Below are 22,154 nucleotides of genomic sequence, written 5' to 3'. Positions count from 1 at the left end.
GTACCCTGGCATCACAGGCCCAGGGCCAAAAAGGCCCTTGGAGGGCACCTGGCCACCTGGCAAATGAGGAAACTGAGGCTGGGAGACTCTTAGGAACTTGTTCAAAGATCTGCTTCCAGGGGGTCCTGGGTGAGCCGCCCAAATCGGGCCAGACTAGGTTTGAACCCCTTCTCTGCCACTTACCCATATGATCATGGGAAAGTGATGTTAACTCTCTGTGCCTCAGCTTCTTCATCCATAAAATGGGTGAAATATTGATGGGTGGGTGTGCATATTAATTGGGTTGACACCTGCAAACAGCTCAGAGCAGAGACTGGAGTGTGCTGCAAGCTTTCAGAAAGCTTTTCCTATGATTGGTTTCTGGTTTCGGAGAGTTGCTATTTGTGGGGCACCCCATCGGAATTCTCCCAATATTAGCACTCCACATCTGTCTTCCTGAAGGAACGGGAATGTGCATTTTAGCACGCTGGCTGCTGCACTCATAGTTTCAAGTACAAAGCGTCCCATGGTGTTTCCCGATGGAGGGACATGGGCCACTGATAATGTATTAGTCTGTTTTTACGCTGCTGATAAAGACATACCTGAGACTGGGTAACTTATAAAGAAAAAGAGATTTAATGGACTCATTGTTCCACGTGGCTGGGGAGGCCTCACAATCATGGTGGAAGGCGAAAGGCACGTCTTACATGATGGCAGACAAGAGGAGATGAGAACCAAGCAAAAGGGGAAACCCTTTATAAAACCATCAGATCTCATGAGACTTATTCACTACCACGAGAACAGTATGGGGGAACCACCCCCATGATTCAATTATCTCCCACCAGGTCCCTCCCACAACACGTGGGAATTATGGGAGCTACAATTGAAGATGAGATTTGGGTGGGGACACAGCCAAACCATATCAGATAAACAACATAGTTTGAGGATTACTCTGATTTGAGGTGGTTCAGGGACTGATTCGATGGCTAGAGTTTGTCTCCTTTTCAGCTGTCTGGCAGCCTCCAGTTACCTCCAGCAGAAAGTCTCAGATGGTGCTAATGTGCTTTGACTCCTTTCAACACCTGCTAATCTCACTTCAAAAGAGTGCGAGTGCGAGGGCACGCGAAACCTGGGAAGCTATTTGAATCAAGTTCCACTGATTCAGCTTTCTTTGACTTTTATTTGTACAATTAGCTCTACAGGGAAGCAATGTCCACTTTCCATTTATCTTTGGATAGGAAGTTTTCTTTTCCCAAAACATGTGTTTGTGTTTTTATTTTAAAATGAGGCCATTTAAAGAAGCACATTAAGCAAACAATCACTGAAGGGTTCTGCAGATTCAGCAGAAATCAGGGCCGTGGTCCTTGAATGGAAAGAGTTGGGAAATCTGAGTTTCGTGATGAGAAGCCCACACTGAACGGTGAGGGAGGGCAGAATTCACATCCCATCCCTGCCATCTTCTCTCTAGGTGGCCTTAGGACAGTAATGAAGCCTCAGTTTTCTCTGGGGCTAATAACAGTACTTGCAGGAGGGAGCCTTGGTGGAGGTTGATGGAGATTCCACAGAGTGCCCGACGCAGGACAGGTGCAGTGGTAGGATCAATCTAATAATGGTTTACAGTGTGGATTATGTATTCCAGTTAGTACCATGGCCAGGCTCTAGTTCCAGCATACTGCATCAACACATTTAATCCTGCACATCCATTTCATAGATGAGGAAACTGAGGCACAAAGGTGTTAATTTACTAGCTCAGGGCCTTTCAGCAAGTAACTCCAAAGTCCATGTCCTTAACCATCACACCACGTGGCACAAAGCAGGTGCCCAGCAAACAGTTGCTGCAGTGGCTCTGGCTATCATGAGGTGTATGTTTCTGCAGATGAGAGATTGAGAAGGAAGTTGCTGTTCACCCTCTGGTCCCGTGAAACTCAAGTTCTCATGTCAGACGACTGCATCGAGTGTGTCCCCAGCTCCCCTGAAATTGTGACTCTCAAAGCCACCTGGGAAGGAGGCATTGAGCGGAGCCTGCTTCCTGCTCCCAGGGGAGGTGCTAGAAGGGAGACGTGCTGTCCTGGCCAGCCTGACATAGAATACAAGTCCCTGAATGAAGTAAATTAGGGTGCACATCGGGGCAGCTGGGAGAGTTGATTGAAAGCACTATTTTCAGAGGCAGGTGGGCAAAGGGAGCAAAGAAATGATGCTGCACCCAGGAACTGGTAGCAATAGGAGCCCTTACTTTCCCTAGACTTGATGGGGCAAGAGGAGGGAGAGGTGAACTCAGAACTGGGGAGACACTAGAGCCAGGAGGGGCCCCCGGCAGGAGCTGCATCCACATGCAGAGACACGAAGGCTACTGCCTGGGGAGCTACTGCATGCGGGAAGGGAATAAATGCACGGACTTCCCACCACCTCCCATGCTGCAGCCTCCCAGCTGGAAGCCAGAGAGCAGGGATGTGCCGACCGTGCCGTCTGTAGAGCTCAGCCTCCCAGGGTGCCAAGCAGAGCTGGGGGAGAAATGGAGCAGGAGGGACCCTTCCTGGGGTTTTTCAACCATAGCACTGCCCAGAGAACCCAGTGGCCAGCTCCTCGTTGGTGTCCGTGGAGGGTGGCTGGGGCAAGGCATCAGTGATGGACGCCTCTGAGCCATGTAGACCCAAGCTATGGCACGGCCCTGCCGAGTCCAGCTTCCTTCACTCTGCGGAACTCAAAGGACCTCAACAGAACCTCCGTTCCTTTATTTATCTATTTCTTTGTGCCAAGGCCTGGAGACAGCCATGAATAACATAAGCCTGTCTCTGTCCTCAGGGAGCTGACCCCCTAGTGGGGAAGAATTGGACAATAAATAAGAAATTGCAGGCTGTAATAGTGATTATAAGAAAAATAAAACCGGTTATAAAATGCAGAGTGCCTGGGTTGGGGGCCCCGCTTTAAATAGGGTGGTCAGGGCAGGCCTCTCTGAGGTGATGATGTTTGCTCTTTTGACAGGAAGAGCCAGGAGTACAAAGCAGGAGTTTGTTGTTGTTGTTGTTGTTTTTGAGACAGAGTCTCACTCTGTCACCCAGGCTGCAGTGCAATGACATGATCTCGGCTCACTGCAACCTCCATCTCCCAGGTTCAAGCGATTCTCCTGCCTCAGCCTCCCAAGTAGCTGGGATTACAGGCATGTGCCACCATGCCCAGCTAATTTGTGTATTTTTAGTAGAGATGGGGTTTCACCTGTTGATCAGGCTGGTCTCGAACTCCTGACCTCAGGTGACCCACCTGCCTCAGCCTCCCAAAGTACTGGAATTACAGATGTGAGCCACTGCACCCAGCTGCAGGAGTTATTTTTAAAAGAACAGGTGCAAAGACCCTGGGGCAGACAGAAGCTTGACTTGCCCATTCAACAGAAAGAAGCCAGTAGCCTGGAAAGGAGAGGTCAGATCTCACGGGCCCGGGCAGCCCTGGTGAGAAGTTTGCATTTTATCCTGTGAGCCATGAGCAGCCAGGGAAGGTGCGGCAGGTGAACGCAGGACTGGCACTAAGGTGAGGCGAGTGCCTTGCACTTGTACAACCTGGGAGTGAGCACCCCCTTCAGTCTGTACCTGCACGAGGCACTGTTCCCTCCCCTACCCAGTGCTGTGATCTGATCTGTATTTTAGGAAGATCCCTCCGGCTGCCCTGGGAAGAATGGAGGATGGGGGCAGGGAAGAGGGAGGCGGGAGACCCCTCAGGCCACCTTGCAGTCTCCAGGAGAGATGAAGCAGGCAGCACATCCCCCTGCCGAACCCGGAGACCTTGCTGAGCCTCTGAGTCATGACTTTGAGCTGATGGCTGGGGTTCCCCCATGGAGGGCAAGGACAAACAGACCCTTCCAAGGTCACAGCAACACAGCCACCCCCACAGCACTTGGCTTCCTCCCAGCGCATCTGCAGGCTGTGGCTCTCTCGCTCACGCGCTCTCGTTTTAAATAAATGATACCAAAAGTCTATATCTGGACAGGACTTGAAGGCTCATTTCCTCAAGAAGTGAAAAAATGACCACAGAGAGCAAAGAGCAGGGTGAGATTCGAGACCTGCTTGAGCCGGAGTCGCGTCCCTGCCTCCCTGCACCCACCTTCACTGGTGACCTAGTCTGACGTGGGACCAGGGGGGTGACTGAGGGCACAGTGGCCTGTGGCAGGTCTTCCCCCTCCACCTTTTAGCACTCAATTTTCTCTATTGTCATTTCGTTTATTCTGCAACTTAAAACTAATAGGCTGGGCACAGTGGCTCACACCTATAACCCCAGCACTTTGGGAGGCCAAGGCAGGTGGATCACCTGAGTTCAGGAGTTCAAGACCAGCCTGGCCAACATGGTGAAACCCCATCTCTACCAAAAATACAAAAAATTAGCTGGGCGTGGTGGCAGGCGCCTGTAATCCCAGCTTCTCCAGAGGCTGAGGCAGGAGAATCACTTGAACCCTGGAGGCAGAGGTCGCAGTGAGCCGAGATTGTGCCACTGCACTCTAGCCTGAGCAACAAGAGCTAAACTTTGTCTGGGGGGGAAAAAAAAAGTACTAATAGGAGTACTTTTTTGCCCAACTACAAGATCCCTTAACAAGGGGCTTTCACGCACATCCCCAGCAGACTGAAATCTTACAACAGCCCTGTCTACCCATTTTATTCATGGGGAAACCGAGGTTCCAAACGGGCTTGCTCATGGGAAAACTGAGCCAGTGAGTGGAAGATCTGCCACTCACACATGCCAGTTGTCCAGCCCAAAACGTCCAGCTCCAGGCTCTCGTTTAAACCCCTGATTGAATCCCCTGCTGTGGGGGAGCTGGAACTTCATCTCCCTCACCTCTGTACCCCCACGGTGCGGGCAGGTGCAAGAGGACCGCAAATATTCACCCCCTGAGACCAGCCCACTGCTGTTCTCTCCCTGGGGACGATTTGTCTGTGGAGTTGGGTGGATTATTCAGAGACGGCTGTTATCTGACTCGGGCCTTGGGCTGCCACCAACACATCAGAGGCTCGCTGGATCCAGGGAAGAAATTGTTTCTGCAGAAGTGGCCACAGAAGGCTTTTCTGCCAGTCTGTTGACCAAGCAAATTGTAAAGACTTTGCTAACTTCAGCGGAGTTCGGTTTTCACTCTGCCATAGCCACCCCGTTCAAAGAAACTCCCATTGTTCATGCCAGCCGCCGTACAAATCATTATGCAAGAATGAGCAGCCGGCAGCCTTGACATAAATATTGACCTGATTCTTCCTCCTCCTCTAGATCTGCGAATCAAGAGGGACGAGGGAAAAGAAACAAAGCCACAGACGCAACTTCAGACTCCGGCATCCCAAAAGAAGCACCAGATCAGCAAAAAAAGAAGATGGGCCCCCCGAGCCTCGTGCTGTGCTTGCTGTCCGCAACTGTGTTCTCCCTGCTGGGTGGAAGCTCAGCCTTCCTGTCGCACCACCGCCTGAAAGGCAGATTTCAGAGGGACCGCAGGAACATCCGCCCCAACATCATCCTGGTGCTGACGGATGACCAGGATGTGGAGCTGGGTAAGCCTCTGGGCCCCAGGGTGGCACCTCGGCCCCTCGGCGCAGGGTCCCTGGGTTAGGCTGAGGCTCCTGAGGCGAGGCGGTGGTGTTGATTCGTCGTGCTCACTTTTGAGTACATTGAAACCAAGACACGGACCACCCACACGTGTTTGGAGTCACAACTGGGTCCTCAAGGTTAGGGGTCTCTACCCTTCTCCAGTTGCACAACCATTCCTGGATTTCTCCAAAGAGTTAGAGAGGACAGGTTGGGCGCGGTGGCTTACACCTGTAATCCCAACACTTTGGGAGGCCGAGGCGGGTGGATCACCTGAAGTCAGGGGTTCGAGACCAGCCTGGCCAACGTGGTGAAACCCCGTCTTTACTAAAACTACAGAAATGAGCCAGGCGTGGTGGCTCACGCCTGTAACCCCAGCTACAGAGGAGACTGGGGCACAAGAATCACTTGAATCCAGGAGAAGGAGGTTGCAGTAAGTGGAGATCATGCCATTACACTCCAGCCTGGGTGACAGAGTGAGACTCTGTCTCAAAAAAAAAAAAAAAAAAAGATGAGACATGAGCCGGGAGCCAGATTTTGGAGGCTCTTGTGGGTTGTGGCAAAGACTGCCAATCATTGATCCCATGAAGGGTGGTCCCTCAGCCTCTGTCCACTCTTAAAGGATAACAGCCTGTTGTTGGTGGCAACAAATGTGAAGGTTGACTAGGTTAGCCTTGACAACCTGAATTTGTCTTTTAGCTACCAGGAAAAGGTAATTTAAATAAAACCAAGTTGTTCCTTGCTATGCTTTGTATTAATGATCACAAGTATAGATTTTTTCCTCCGGGAGCTTCTCAGTGCAAAAAGAATTTGTAGCCAGGAAGCTATCAGAGCCCAGAGCTTTTATTGACAATTTGACACATAGGATACCTATCTCCTGGCAGCATTTAGATTGAGGCACATTTGATAACTATGGGGAGTCTGCAGACTGTGGCCAGAGAGGAGTGTTTTGTTTCTTGCAGAATTTTGCAGAGAGGTCTTGCAGGCAGCACCTGGACCTCAGAGCTTCTTGGTCTCACATTGTGTAGCCCCGATGCTGTTTCGGCTGTAGTCATGCCTAGAATTTCCGATGCCCTGCACGTTCGTTCATTCATCCAGCAGATGTTTATTACGCATTTGTTGCATTCAGTGTACTGTGTCAGGAGCCAGAGAACTGGGGGAGGCTCATTCAAGGTGAGGAGAACAGGAAATTCAAAGATACTGAGATAGAAATGAGCTCGGTGGTTTGGAGCAAAAAAAAAAGTGCCAGGGAGCCGGAGTGGAGGGAGCTGGGGCCGTGATGGAGAGACATGAGGCTGAGGAGCCGACTTGGCCCGGGTTGCACCAGGCCTTGTGGCCATGGTGGGGACTTCGAGTTTGATTCTTAGTAAAATAGACATGGATGAGGGGGCCTTAAGAAGAGGAAGGCTGTGACCTCACTTAGGTTCCAACAGGATCCCCCAATTCTTTTGATGAAATTAAATTTCAGGGGTAAGGGCAGAAACAGGACACCCGTTCAGAGGCTGATGCCATGATAGGGCAGTGATGATGGAAGCTCAGACCTGGGTGCTAAGATGCGGTCCCACCTGATGTATGTTTGGGAAATGAACGGATCAATGGGTTAGGTTTGTGGGTTAAGGAAAAGATATGTTTCAAGGGCAACTACTAGATTTGGGGCCCAAATCAACAGGTGAGTGGCTGAATACCCACTCTTTGGAACAACACATTTTTGCAACATGATCCAGCTAAGTCTCATGTCTGAATCTGACTAAATTTTGCATCTGTGAATTGTGAATAAAACCAACAGTGTATGCAGATAAAAAGAAACCAAAGGCATATGCAGATATAAGGAAACCAACAGCGTATGCAGATATAAGGAAACCAATAGCAGGTATGAAGTAGACACAGGAGAGAGGAGAACAAAGAAAGCTGTAGCTGACTTAAAATACAGAGATTTCTTCTCTCCATTTGACAGATGGAAAAACTGAGGCAGAGAGAAGCCACTTGTCCAAGTTTGCACAGCTGGAATGTGATTAAACATGATTTGAGCTGGGTGCAGTGGCTCATGCCTGTAATCCCAGCATTTTGGGAGCCTGAGGATCACTTGAGGCCAGGAGTTCGAGACCAGCCTCGGCAACGTAGTGAGACCCCCGTCTTAACAAAAAATGTAAAAATCAGCCAAGGATGGTGGCACACACCTGTAGTAGCAGCTAATGGGAGGCTGAGGTGGAGGATCACTTGAGCCCAAGAGGTGAAAGCTGCAGTGAGCTTACGTCACACCACTGTTCTCTAGGCTGGGCAATAGAACAAAACCCATCTCAGAAAAAAAGAGAAAAACAAGATTTGAACCCAGTACGCGTGATCTTAGCCACTGCTCTGTTTAGCCAGGTTCCTGGGATGGATATTGAGTTGTTTTCAGATTGGTAGTGTGTGCGTTTGTTAGTTTTTCACTGTTACGGATATTGTTTTTGGAAATTTAAACAGGCATCTTTGCACAGGCAAGGGAGTGCTTCTGAAGGATAAATTCTAGGAGGTGGATGCGGTGGGTTTAGAGCCCCTGGTCTTCAGTGGCCTGTGTCGGCTCTTGCCCAATAGCATCACACAGCATAGATCAGGGCCTACAAGTCTTGCCCTCTGTAAACAGGCCAGATGTCTTCCACCAGCAGCACTGGGTTTTGAAGGAGGCTGAGCCTCCTTCAGGAGGTGAGGGATGGGAAGGTGGTTGTGGGAGAGGCATGATAGGCTTTTTATAAACCACTAGACAGACCCAGATCAATAATGCATGTCCCAAAAAAGCCCAATACATTATCTCACAGTCTCTGCTACAACTGGCATGCAGCGGGTGGTCCTAAAAAATTTATCATTTGCTATTTTCTGCCCATCCGTGCAGCAGTTCTGACAGCCCTCTGGGCTGGAGACTTCTTGACTGAGATAATCCCAGGATTCTTTCCAGTCCCAGGACAGAGAACAGACGTCCATCCTCATTAGGGTCCGGTTGGGAGGACTGGTGCCAGATACACAAGACGAGGGGCTTGTTCTGTTTCCTAATTGTAAGGTTGGGGGGTCGGGGCTGTACCACGTATATTCGATTTTCCTTTCCCTGCACGCATTTGACTCCCTAAGCTGTCATTTGGAATTATCAAATGCCCAGGGGAACTGCTTCCAGGGCCATGCTAGTTCGTAAGTGGCCTAAATTATCATTACATGTTTAAAGTAGTTGGGGACATCCCTGTGTCTCAGTGGCCTCTGAGACCAACGGACTTTTGCTGGTCTTCTGCTCCAAAAGAATAAGAGGGAAGCACATGGAGGTAAAGGTCTCGTTTGCAGACGTCCTTTGTTCAGGGAGGCAGTTGAATCTTTGGGCTTTGCCAGGGTTTACTGATTTAATTTGATCTAAACCTCTGGGGAACCTCTGGGGCTCCGACAGGCTCTGACACCAAGAGGATTAAGACATGGTTCTGGCCTGGAGCAAGAGAATTTTTGCAGCATCCAATTCTGATCTATGACTTGAGAATTTCTTTAACTGGATTTATTTTTGAAGCGTAAATATTACTTTAAAAGGAACCTCCAAATTCTGACTGTAAAGGAAAAAACCAATACCCATTGCCTTCGGCAAAGGATCACTGTAAAACCAAACACAGTGAAAACCAAGTAGTGTTTTTAAATTTCAGCAAGGTGCTGCCTCCCAGAAAGCCGGTGTGTCTCTACTGTAATGAGGGTGATGGGCAGTTTTGGAAGCGGCGTTAAAGGTGAAGTAGCACCTGCCGAGACTTTCTTCTTGACCTGATCAGCAGGATAGAGATGAGAAAACAGAAGAACTTTCTCAGGCTTTTGATGTGGGGGTCCCACTTACATGGGGACCACTTGGTGGTGGCTCTTGTATCAGAGGGTTAAGGTTACAGCCAGACTCCAAACCCCAGAATATCGGGGCAGATCCCCCAGTGCTCATTTTCCTGAGTGTTCACACCAGGCAGAGATGGGTGCCTTTTAGAGGCCCCTCAGATTGTCAGATTTGAAGTGTGCCCCACGAGACTGCATGCAGTGTTTGCATGTCTTTTTTCTTTTCTTTTTTTTTTTTTTTTTTTTTTGAGACAGTCTCACTCTGTTGCCCAGGCTGGAGTACAGTGGCGCGATCTCGGCTCACTGCAACCTCTGCCTCCTGGGTTCGTGTGATTCTCCTGCCTCAGCCTCCCAAGTAGCTGGAATTGTGGTAGCCCGCTACCATACCCAGCTAATTTTTGTATTTTTAGTAGATTCAGGGTTTCGCCATGTTGGCCAGGTTGGCCTCGAACTCCTGACCTCAGGCAATCTGCCGCCTCGGCCTCCCAAAATGCTGGGATCGCAGGTGTGAGCCACCACACCTGGCCTGATCTTTGCATTTCGAAAGAATTCTTTGTCTCTCAGAACATCTTTATTTTTATTTGTCTATATTTTTTGAGATGGGGTCTCGCTCTGTCACCCAGGCTGGAATGCAGTGGCGTGATCACTACTCACTGCAGCCTCGACCTCCTGAGCTTAAGCAATCCTCTTACCCCAGCCCCCGAAGTAGCTGGGACTACAGGTGTGCACCATCACACCCAGCTAATTTGGGGAGTTTTTTGGGGTTTTGTTTTTTTGTTTGTTTGTTTGTTTTTTTAGAGATGGGCTTTTGCCATGTTGCTCAGGCTGGTTGCAAACTTCTGAGCTCAAACAATCCGCCCCCATCGGCCTCCCAAAGTGCTGGGATTACAGGTGCGAGCCACTGCACCCAGCCTATCAGAACATCTTTAAATGAAAATACTCCAAGTAAAGTTGCAAGGGTAAGAGCTGTCTCATTAGCCACCAGGTTCAAATCCTCACTCTACCATTGACTGTGTGTCCTTGGGAAAGATTTGCCCTCTCTGTGCCTCAGTTTACTCATCTATAAAGTGGAGATGATGATCTGTTTCCCTGGCATTCTTGTGAGGACTGAATACCTGACACCTGTCATATGTGTGACAGTTTGCTCTCACTTGAGTTGTTAAAGCCGTCCTCTGTTAGAGCACCCTGGGCCAATGCCACAGTGTTGTTTGTCTATAGCAAGCTTTGCATATCAAAACGACATTAAAATCTAAATGTTTCATGGCACTGAACAGCAACATTAGAGTCTCCTCCCAGCCAACACAGTGGGGTGAGTGCTGTCTACACTCATGCAGGTGAGATGGCGCCCACTCTGCCAGGTATGTGAGCCTGGCTTGGTTACATACCCCATAATTTGAGTGACACTTGTCAATCAAGTTTGGCATGGGTTCTTCTGCCATTACTGCCTCTGCTGATGAACAGAGTTGCACCATCATGGCTGGTGAAAAGCAACTGAGTGGTGGTTTTGGGGCCTGCAAAAGTGCCATGGGAACCAGCCTTCCACTGGATGTTAAAAATGCGTGTGTCACAACCACTCTCTGTCAGCCTAAATTCTCTCAGTTACGAGTGATGTAAACCCAACTCAAGCAGGATTGAGGAATCAAAAAAGGGACTTTATTGGACTCCTATGAATAAGTCCAAGTATACATTGAGCTTCAGGTGTGGCTGGATCCAGGAGCTTTGTCTCTGGATAGCCTCTTTCCCTCCATCTCCCTGAGCTCAGCTTTCCTCTAAGTTGGCTTCACTCTCAAGCCAGCTCTCCAGGCAGCATTCCTGGCATCACTAGACCCACATGAACACCATACAGGTACAAGCCATCCCTGTGGAAAGAGAGCTGCTCTCACCTAGAAGGGAGTCCCCAAATTGAGTCTTTTTGGTCTGAGACTGTCTGGGACTTCTGGTCAACCAGATTCAGGGGAATGGAACACAATGGTTGGCCGGATGGAGTCACGTGCACATTCCTGGAGCCAGGACTGGAGCCAACCCCACTTGAACCACGAGGACTGGGATTGGGATACAGCAGGTTCCCTAAAGGAAAATTCAGAAGCTAGCGCCAGAAGAAGGCAGGTAGCTGGTGTGCAGTCCAGTTAGAGAGATGCTTGTGACACCCTCACGTGGCGCTCTCTGAAGCAGCTGCTCAAACTGTGGACCAGACTCATTCATTCGGCAGGTGTTTCCTGAGCACCTACTGTATGCCAAAGGAGATCCAACAGCAAACAAACTAAACAGAGCTTACATTCTAATGCAAGAGTTAACAAGACACATCGAATCTATAGTACAAAAGAGAGCAGAAAGTGAGGAGGAGAATAAAGCCAGGAGGGGCGACCAACCAGGAGAAAGGTGGAGAAAAGAATCGCTGGGATTTTCTACAGGGTAGTCTCATTGGGAAGGGGAAATCTGAACAAAGAAGGTAAGGAAACCTGTCAAGGGGGATCCCTGGGGAAGAGCACTCCAGGCAGAGGGAACAGTGTGTGCGAAGGCCCTGAGGCAGATGCTGCCCCAGCAGGCTCAGAGCAGCAAAGAGGCCAGAGCAGTGTGTACAAGGGAAGCAGGAAGAATGAACGGTAATAGGGAGGTGGTGGTTGGATGGACCGTGCAGGGCATCCTTTGAACGGGAGGAAGATTTTGGCTTTCTGAGTGAGATGGACATCAATAGAGGACATTGAGCAGAGGAGGACATTGAGCATCTGATTTCAGTCTTCATAGGACCCCTCTAGAAGAATAGACTGAATAGGTGCAATGAGAGCAGGGTGTCCAGTAAGGAGTCTACTGCAACAGTCCACGCATGAGATGAACCCAGTGAGGAGTCTATTGCAATGGTCCAGGCATGAGATGATGGCGGCTCAGACCAGAGTGAGGAAAGTAGTAAGTGCTGGTCATATTTCAAAGGTAGAGCTGATACAAGTGCTGATGGAACTGATGAGGGATGGGAAAGAAGAGTTGAGAATGACTCCAAGGTTGTGGCCTGAAAAACTATGAGAATGGATTTTCTGTGTACAGAGGTGGGGAAAACCATGGTTAGAAGCTCTGGGCTGGGTGCGGTGGCTCATGCCTGTGATCTCAGCACTTTGGGAGGTTGAGGCGTGTAGATCAAGAGGTCAGGAGATCGAGACCATCCTGGCCAACACAGTGAAACCCCATCTCTACTAAAAACACAAAAATTAGAGGGGCGTGGTGGCACGCGCCTATAGTCCCAGCTACTCGGGAGGCTGAGGCAGGAGATTTGGTTGAACCCAGGAGGCGGAGGTTGCAGTGAGCTGAGATCGCGCCACTGCACTCCAGCCTGGCGACAGAGCGAGACTACGTCTCAATAAATCAATAAATCAATAAATAAAGCTCAGTTCTGGACCTGGGAAGTTGCAGGTGCCTGTGAAAAGCCAACAGGAACCGTCCAGTAGGCAGCCACATCAGTCAGACGTTGAGGAGAGAGGCCCCGGCCTGGGTGGGCTTAGAGTAGGGGAGGGTGGGGATGGTATACAAACTGTGTGCTTGTTTGTGCTTTACTGAATCTGAGACCCTCCCTAGATCCTGAAAGTTGCAGGGATCCAGCCTGGAGAGCTGTCCAGTGGGAGAAGCAGGCTTTTGAAAGAAAGATGTAGCAGAGGTCTGGCCGGCCTCCTGTTTTCCACTTTCCATCTGTGAACACAAGGAAACCACACCCTGTGCCACAGCCTGATATCCAGGAGATCAATTCCAAATCGCAGGCTCAAGTACTCTCCGTAGGGGCCAAATGTCTGGAAGCCCAGGACAACATGCCCAGATTCCAGACACCAGATCGGTGGTAACTTCCAGCTCAGCCTCTCTGAGATCCCACCTCCTGGACTTCCTGCCGCTGATCACTAGAGGAGGAAAAACATGTGGATGCAGGTTATCTCAGGAAGAAAAGAGGCTCATTCGGACCCACACTGGTGTTCAGCTTGCCAAGCACATTCCTGTAAGGTGATTTTTTTTCAATTCAGCAACATTTGGGAGATCACTTGAGTTCTGGAAGTTAAGTGTATCAGGATTAGGTTTGACTGCATGTAAAAGAAAACATAAAATAACAGTGGCTTAAACAAGACAGAATTATACAGATGTCTGGAGGTAGGCAGTCTGGGGCTGGCTTGGTGGCTTCAAGGTTATCAGGGACCCAAGCTCCTTCTCTGCCTTTCTGTTCCGTGATACTTACTGCGTAGCTTCCATCTGCAAAGTCACCTTGCGGTTAGAACAGCTGCTGGAGCTCCAGCTATCATAGCCACACTCTAGGCAGCAAGAAGAAGGAAGCAGAGGCAGAAGGGCAGGAAAAAGAAAAAGAAAAAAAAAAACCCACTTCAGAAGTCACATGCAACACGAATAGATCTTATTTACTTAGCCACATGATCTCAGCAAGAATTATAAAGCACATGCAAATTTGAATCATTGGAAGACGGTTTAAGTGTTTTTTGCTAAGGTGTGAGCAAGTGCGAGGAAACCACTAGGGATAGGGCAGTGCCCCAGGCTAATTAGCAACAGTGGGACAAGAGGTTACTGGAACCCAGAGACACAGAGGGTCACCCCACAAGAGCTGTCATCCTCTGTTGGCACCAGAGAGGAAGGTGGAGGAATCTGTCCACCAACCTCACTTTCTTCTTTCTCCGATCTCCTGCCAGGGGCCCTTGTCAATCAAATCCAACCCAAAGCCCAGAGAGTGAAGGGGCTTGTTGAACCAGCACCTCCAGGCCAGTGTCCTGGGGTGGAGAACTGGAAAGAGAGCAGGGCTGGAAGGCCACAGGCAGGCTCCTGGCACATCTTTGGCCATAAGGGAATCTGGGAAATATTTCCTAGCTGGGTGCATTGAAAATAAAGTCACAGCCTGATCAGAGGAAGAAGGGGAAAGAGATATTGGTGGGCAACTGAGGGGCTCAGCCACACCAGAGATCAGGAGCAAGGGTCCCAGCAAGGGCAGCTCCCCTAGCAGTGGGCAGGGTGGCTGTGTGGCCTAACACTGGGGAGACCTGCGTCACGAGGAGACATTCACGTGGAAACCCGAGGCAGGAGCACTGCAGACAGAAGCACGGCACGTGCAAGAGCCCTGTGGCAGGAACAGGTTTCCCAGGACGTTGGAGGAGGGCAGCAGGACCTGGGAATGAAGGGCAGGAGGATGGGGAAGGGGGAGGCAGAGAGCAGACGGGGAGACCTGGTGGTCCCCAGCACGCCATGCAGCAGGGTCTGGATTTGATTGCAAGCCCGATGGAAGGTCCCCAGAATGTTCTGAGCCGGTCAGCTATGCGTGCATGTTCTCAGAGGCACACCCCGGCTGTGGGTGAAGAGGGTGGCCCAGGGACAAGAGCGGAAGCAGGGAAATCAGGTGGTGGTTGCAGCGGTCCAGGTGGGAGATGCTGGTGGTACGGAGCAGGACGGGGCACTGCAGAGCGAGAGAGGTGGGTGGATTCCGGTGCTGCTTGGAAGGTCGGCAGGGTTTGCTTGATGGATCGCGAGTGGGCGGGTGAGGGAAGAGGAATCGGGGATGACTCCTAGGTTTTTGGCTGAGCCGTTGGGCAGATGGCAGTGCCATTTACAGAGATGGGAAGGCGGGGGCAGGAGGAACAGATTGGGAGAGGTGGGGAAGGGGGGACATTAAGCTGCTTTGCAAACATCACCCACCAAGCCTGTGGCTGAGTGGTAGCTCTGCGTAGCCCCTTCTGAAAAGTGGGGAAAACACCCTGGAAGCCCTGCCCCATTGAATAAATATCCCTCCCAGGGATGGTGATTGTAGCATTTTGAGTTAGAGGAATATTTCTGGGTGGAGCTTCTCAGAAAGGAAATGACCAATCATTGCAGAGCCCCGTCAATTACACCTAAGCCCTGCCCTTTCCCACATGTGCTCTGCCACCTCTCTGCTATGGTTGAGGATGACCATAGCAGAATTTTCTCCCAGGAACTTCTGCAACCAGAGGCAGCAGAAAGCAACAGAGAAAAAATTAACTGCATGGTCTCTCTGACAACCTGATGCTTATTAATAGAATCTCAGTCCTGCCTCCTCGACATCTGCTTAATTGATTTTGGGTTTAGGAACCGATTTGAAGCCTTGGCTTTTCGTAGCTGAAACCAGCAATAACATTTGACTTTATTTTGTGATGTCCAAGAGTCAGGAATGGTTCACCTTTGCACCATCAAAAGAAAAACAACAACCTCTGAGCAACAGGTCTCCAGAATCCAGTGTAATTATTCTGGATTGAGTTACAGGCATAGCAAGAGTTGCCACCAGCAGCAGTGAGCACATTACTAGGTGAGAAATAAGAGATTCCTTTTGCCCAAGTGTGGCTCCCGATTTCTGCTGTGTGCGCCCCAGGCCTTTCTCTCCCCTCTGCTGGAGACAGAGCTATTCTGGGGCAGTTGGTCAGGTCCGATGGGGCCCAGTCTGCTGCAGCCCATTAGCAGGCGTTGCCTTGGGCATGGCAGGGAGCTCACAAGCTGATCCTACAGCACTGTGGACATTCCAGGGACATTTGAGGGCCAGGAGAGGGCTGCTGAATGAGTTCCAGCCTGTTAGGTGGACACCAGTGGCCAGAGGACAGTGCAGGACACAGGTTCTTCCCCACCTGTGGCTCGACCTCATAGCCCTCTTCATCCCCTACCTGTCCAGGTCAAGACTCTGTTCCAACCTGTACCTGACCCCGCAGCTTCTCTTCCCTGCTGAATGCCTGTTCTCTGCAGGTCTCTGGGCCCCAGTAGAGTGTTACCTTTGCAGATTTATTTAGCTGCTCCCTTCACTTGGAATTGAATCAGCTAAGGGTTGCAAACTCCATGCCCACAGGGCTAGGCAGGTGCTGGCAAGGCAGAAGTAGGCATGGTAGGGGCTGTGGAAGACCGGAGGAGGACCTTCTCAAGTGGGCCATCGCTACTCGGGTCCAGCCCACCGTAGGCCCATCAAAGCCAGATCTTTGCAGTTTTCAAGCAAAGCCAGAAAGCTGAATTGATGTGAAATCTCGCAATTTAAGAAACAGGCCATTCAATTTTTAAAATCCTTTCCTTTTGGGCAGACCTAAATCAAACACACATGCAGACAAGATTTAGTCTAGAGGGACTCCGTTTTTTAACTCTGTGTGAGATGATACTTGTTGAAAAGCTGACATGTGGTCGGGCACGGTGGCTCACTCCTATAATCCCAGCACTTTGGGAGGCCAAAGCAGGTGGATCACTTAAGGCCAGGAGTTCAAGAACAGCCTGGCTAACATGGTGAAACCCCATCTCTACTAAAAATACAAAAAATTAGCCGGGAATGATGGTGGGAGCCTGTAATACCAGCTACTCAGGAGGCTGAAGCAGGAGAATCACTTGAACCCAGGAGGCAGAGGTTGCAATGAACCGAGATACTGCCATTGCACTCCAGCCTGGGTGACAAGAGAGAAACTCTGTCTCAAATAAGTAAATAAATAAATAAAAGCTGACATGCATTAAGTGCTTTCTGTATGTCAAGCATTGAACTAAAAACCGTGTGTGTGTGTGTGTGTGTGTGTATATATATATATATATATATATATATATATATATATATATATATTTCCCCCCTCAAAACTCAGAACAACCCTGAGAAGGAGGCACGGTTACTCTCCCTGCTTTGCAGATGGAGAAACTGAGGTGCAGGGTGGCTAAATCATTTGCACAAGGTACCTGGTTAATAGGAAGTGGCAAAAATCAAGATTTGGAATCAGATCTTCTGACTGAAAACCTTTTTCATCCTATTGAGTATGGTGACATAGCGATAGGTTCTAGAATCTATCCTAGAATTTCATAGTCAAACCTTGTACCTAAAGTTATTTATGGGCTGTGTTTTTACAGACAGGGAAGCTGAGGCTCATAGAAAGTCACTGATTTACGACAGTTCACACCTCATTCTTGGCCTCTCAATTCAGTGCTCTTTGGCACCCAAAGTCTATGGATAAAAAAGGGCCTGGTGATTCAGTCTAGGACTGAAGTGTATATGTCCATGTGTCTATGTGTGCGTTATACACATACACATATTCATTTGTAGCAGCTGAACCCTTTTAACATATAAAACAAAACAGGTAAGAGAGGAATCAGGAGAAGGATGCGGCCTGGAGAGGCCCCCTTCATCCTCAGCCTGCCCTATGCCGGGTGGACCTTAATGCCCCTCTTCTCAAGGAAAGAACGCACATCTTGGGGGCCCCTGGGAGCAGACTGGCCCCAGATAGAGTGTAGCAGGTGATATGTGGCCACTGTTAGCCCAACACTTTCGGAGGCCAAGGCAGGAGAATCACTTGAGCCCAGGAGTTCAAGACCATCTATAGATTTCTCGGTCACCTATAGAAAGCCCACTGTGTGCCCTCTTCCCCTAAATCCCAGGGCCTGCTTCACATAGGGGTAGCACACAGACAGGCCTGCAGACCCGTGCAGGAATGCCAAGTGCCAAATCCTGCCCTCTCCCATTGTTCTAGAAACCTGTGGCCCTCTTGCTGCATTTCTTTTATTTATTTTTTATTTATTCAGGAGTTCAAGACCAGCCTGGTCAACATGGTGTAACCCTGTCTCTACTAAAATTACAAAAAAAAAAAAAATAGCTGGGCATGGTGGTACTTGCCTGTAATCCCAGCTGCTCGGGAGGCTGAGGCAGGAGAATCGCTTGAACCCAGGAAGTAGAGGTTGCAGTGAGCCGAGATCGCGCCACTGCACTCCAGCCTGGAAGACAGAGGGAGACTCCATCTCAAAACAATCAATAAAATTACACAAGCAAAACTTCAAAATATGCAAGTAATGCAAAGCAGAGATAGCCCTTGACTCCCCACCCACTGTGTACACCACTCACCCCAAAGGCACCATCTGCAGCCTGCATGTCCCCTAAGAATGTTTACTCTTCATTTACTCACACGGAAGCACCAGGAAGAGCAGCAAAAGGCAAGAAGGAAGGGGAGGGCATGATTCTGATCAGCACAGTCCTGAGAAAGCCTTGCTAAGAAGGTGATATTTGCAGAAACCTGAAGGCAATGAGGGACTGAGTCTGGGCTGAGGAGTGGCAGGTGCAAAGGTCCTGAGGCAGAAGCGTGCTTGGTATGTTCAAGGAACAACGAGGAGGTCAATGTGACTGGAGCAGAGGAAGCTTAGAGAGAGAGAGCACGGTAGGAGTTGTAGTTGGGGCGAGTGAGCATCCAGATCACTGAGGAGCTTGTAGGACAGAGGGAGGACTTTGGTTTTTACCCTGAATGAGGCGGGCAGTCACTGGAAGACAAAGAGCAAACGAATATGATGATTTCACTGACTGTTTTAAAAGAAGTCCTGGCCAGGCAGGCACGGTGGCTCATGCCTGTTATCCCAACACTTTGGGAGGCCAAGGCAGGAGGATCACTTGAGCCCAGCAGTTCAAGACCAGCCCAGGCAATGTGGTGAAGCCCCATCTGTACAAAAAGTACAAAAATTAGCTGAGTGTGGTAGTGTGCACCTGTAGTTCCAGCTACTCAGGAGGCGGAGGTGGGAGGATCACCTGAACCTGGGGAGGTCGAGGCTGCAGTGAGCTGTGATCGCACTATTACACTCCAGCCTGGGCAGCAGAGTGAGACCCTGTCTCAAAAGAAAAAGCCTCTGGCCACCAAATGGAAAATAGAAGAACAGCTTAGGAGCCCACTGCAATAGTCCAGGCAGAGAAAACAGTGATTAGAATGAATTTAAGTCAAGGTCCTGAGTTTACTGACTCCGCCTTTATTTTTCTCCCTGCCCCATTCTTCCTTCCGCTGCTTTCCCTAGGAGGCCTTGCCATCACAGACTCTAATGATATGTCTATAATTTTTAGAAACTAGCCATAGGAAGGCATCTCATTAGTTATACATCAAAATCACCCAAGTTGTGGGCCGCAGGGATTCGTCTGGGAGGGGTGTGGGGTTCCCCTGCTCCCAGCTGAAGCAGGCCTCCAACAGATAGGAGCCACCTAAGCCTCAGGAATGGTGAAAAAAAAAAAAGTCATGTTTTGAATCCTGAAACTCCCTGGCACCTTGCTAAGTCCCCATAGATAGTGTTTGCTTTGACTTAGACCTTTAGAAGAGCAAATTCATTCAGCATTTCCTATGACACTGGCAACGTCGTCATCTGTGGCAGGTCAGCGAAACATTGATTTTATCAATGATGGACTTACTGGATGGTGCATCAAAATATATATATAACTCCCACCTTAATTATCTAACTCTACATAGTTAACTTGGATTGAGATTAAAGGGTTTTTTCTTAAATCACGTTAAATAAAAATATCAAACAAATGATAGCACAGTGGTGCACAGAGAGGCCCCCAAAAAGCCACCGTGAATGGGGAGGCAGTTCAGGAGTGTCATGGGAGAAACTGCATTCTGGCAGTTGGGTGGTTTGGGCCCCCAAGTTTAAATCCCAACAGATGGGCGTGGGGGTGAGGCCTCTCCAGCCCATCAGAGTCACAGGGGTGTCAGAGTGACCTCACCCTCAGCCCAGTATGGTGGGAAGGCTGGTCACGGAAAGAAACTGTTTTTGTCTGCATGTCCCCAGGTTTATGTTGGACGAAAGAAGTTGAGGTTGGCTGGCCCAGCTGCATTGAAAAGCTTGAAAACTGGCCTTTTCATTTCTGTGTGGCCGCGTCGTTCAGGTCTTTCCCTCCCGTCGGAGCTGTCCTTCTGCATTAGGGCCGGGGCTGGGCAAGGGGATGAGATCATATGTTTTTGTGTTAGAGATGATGGTTTCCACAGCCTCGTCGCTATGGCAGTTTTAATAAAGCAGGTTACTGTCCCCAAGGGGAGGCTTAGCACATAGCACTGCCCATGCACAGATGCTGCTGTCATTCCGAGGCACTGTTGTCCTTTACTCGTGGATTGACACAGCGCTCCTCCACCGGCTGATTTGGGAAGGGTAAATGCTGGTCAAGAGCACCTCACAGCTCACTTTCTCTGGAAAGAGGAGGAAGGAGATCTAAGCATTTCGAGACCCTGGATTTGAGCCCATTAAAAACAAGAAATGGCTTTGGAGGCTGTTCACTGTTTGCCAAGGCAGCACTGAGGGCTGCGGAATGCAGGTGATTTCATCAGGCGACGGCCTGCCCTGTGTTCCCTTCCAGAGAAGGGTGTGACCAGTCAGGTGGGTGGCCAGCTTTTGTCCTTTCTGCAGGCTCTGGAGACCGAGAGAGGCTGAGATCTCACTACCAGCTGCTTCGTCCTTTCTCCTTAGTGTTTGGGACCAGGGAGCAAACGATTGATTCCACTTGGGGTGCCCTGGACTCATGCATTTAAGAAATATTTATGAGCGCCCGCTGCGTGCCAGGCACTGTTCTAGGCTGAGTTGTGGAGCCATCAAAAGTCACAGGGGACAGCAAACGGGATCAGTGGATAAATACATAAAAGTATATCGTGTGTTAGATGATGAGTGCAGGGTTGAAAATGTCAGGCAAGGAAGGAAGTAGAAAATACTGGGGGCCAGGGAAGGCTCCACGGAGAAGGGAACTTTTGAGTAAAGACAAGAAGGGGGTGAGGGCACCGCTGCGGGGCTCTGGAGGAGAAGTGTTCCAGGCAGAAGGAACAGCAGGGTGCAGACTCTGGAATGGGAGCACACCTGGTCAGTCTGTGGACAGAGGGGGGGGCCCTGTGGCTGCAGAGAGTGGGCGGAGAGGGGGATGGGCTTGAGGGGGGAGGGATGGGGTTAGGGAGGGAGGGAATTGGGTCCCACCACACTCTGGATGGCCAGAAGGACTTGGGCTCCTCTGAGTGAGCAGGAGCCCTGGAGAGTGTCAGGAGAGGAGACTCTGGCTGCACCATGGGGAATAAGTGACTGGAGTCCAATCAGGAAGCAACTGGCCTGATTTCAGGGAGAGAGGATGATCGCCTGGCCCACGGGGGAGGTGGCAAGGGTCCGATCATGGATGTTTACGTTGAAGAGAGAGCAACAGGCTTTGCTGATGGATTGGATGTGGGAACTGAAAGATGGGAGGAACTGTAGCCAAGATGATTGCCCAAGTACCCGGAGGAAAGGGGAGTGGCTTCGGGAGGAGCAGGAGGGACGGTGACATTAGGGCTCGGCTGTGGGTGTGGCACCTGAGGTCTAATCGACAGCCGAATGACATCAACGGATGTCAGGGTTGTACCAAGCCACACATCAAGGGATGTCAGGTCCGGGTTGTACCAAGCCAGTGATTGCCAAATTCTAATCATTCCCTCACAATTTTTATCATATATCTGTGTGCCACTTGTATTATTATTTACTTTTTAAAAATTGGCTTTGGTTGTTGTTGTTGTTGTTGTTGTTTTTAAGAGGATTTCCACTACCCTAAAGGAAAAGCTGAGGTTGCTTGCCCTAAGTAGAAGGAAACCAAGACACGCAATTAATCTAAGGCAATGCCACCCCCTGCCTGGAGCTCCAAGCGGCCTTTCACACCACCAGCATCCCTGGTGTTTGGTGATGTGACCCTGGGCCACCCCCACCCCTGGTGTGCCTGATGAAGTCACCACTAGAGGACCCCCTTCTGGGTCACCAAGGGACCATTCTGAGCTTAACCGAAGCCAAGAGTGGACCAAGAGCATGGGGACCTCTCTGCACTTCCTCAGGACACTGTTACCACCTCCCGTGTGACTGTGACATTTTGTGAATGTGAAACTCAACACCCCGCCTCTACTAGGCTTGAGTCTTCACTGCCTTCCCAGCTGTGCAGCCTTAGCCAGTCATTCAGCTCCCCAGGTTCAGTTCCCTCTTCTGTAAAATGGGCCATTGGGAGAATTAAGTGATGAATGTCTTCAGCCCAGCCATAAGCATTCAGCCAGTGATAGTTGCCACTATTAATTATAATGATTATT

General features: G+C 49.9%; 1 protein-coding gene across 7 annotated transcripts in view; it reads left to right on the top strand.

The window, feature by feature from the left end:
• SULF2 (sulfatase 2) overlaps positions 1-22,154 on the top strand; it is a 131,634-nt gene that overhangs the window by 26,713 nt on the left and 82,767 nt on the right. For all 7 annotated transcript variants that reach the window (XM_024238615.3, XM_024238614.3, XM_063720556.1 and 4 more), the window contains exon 2: positions 5,218-5,492. In XM_024238615.3, coding sequence (XP_024094383.2) covers positions 5,218-5,492 — 275 coding nt within the window. The remainder of the gene's footprint in view (positions 1-5,217; positions 5,493-22,154) is intronic.

The sequence above is a fragment of the Pongo abelii genome, chromosome 21 (genome assembly GCF_028885655.2).
Source record: "Pongo abelii isolate AG06213 chromosome 21, NHGRI_mPonAbe1-v2.0_pri, whole genome shotgun sequence".
Lineage (NCBI taxonomy): Eukaryota > Metazoa > Chordata > Mammalia > Primates > Hominidae > Pongo > Pongo abelii.
The sequence above is the reverse complement of the archived record's forward strand: the minus strand, read 5'-3'. Positions and strand labels throughout refer to the sequence as shown.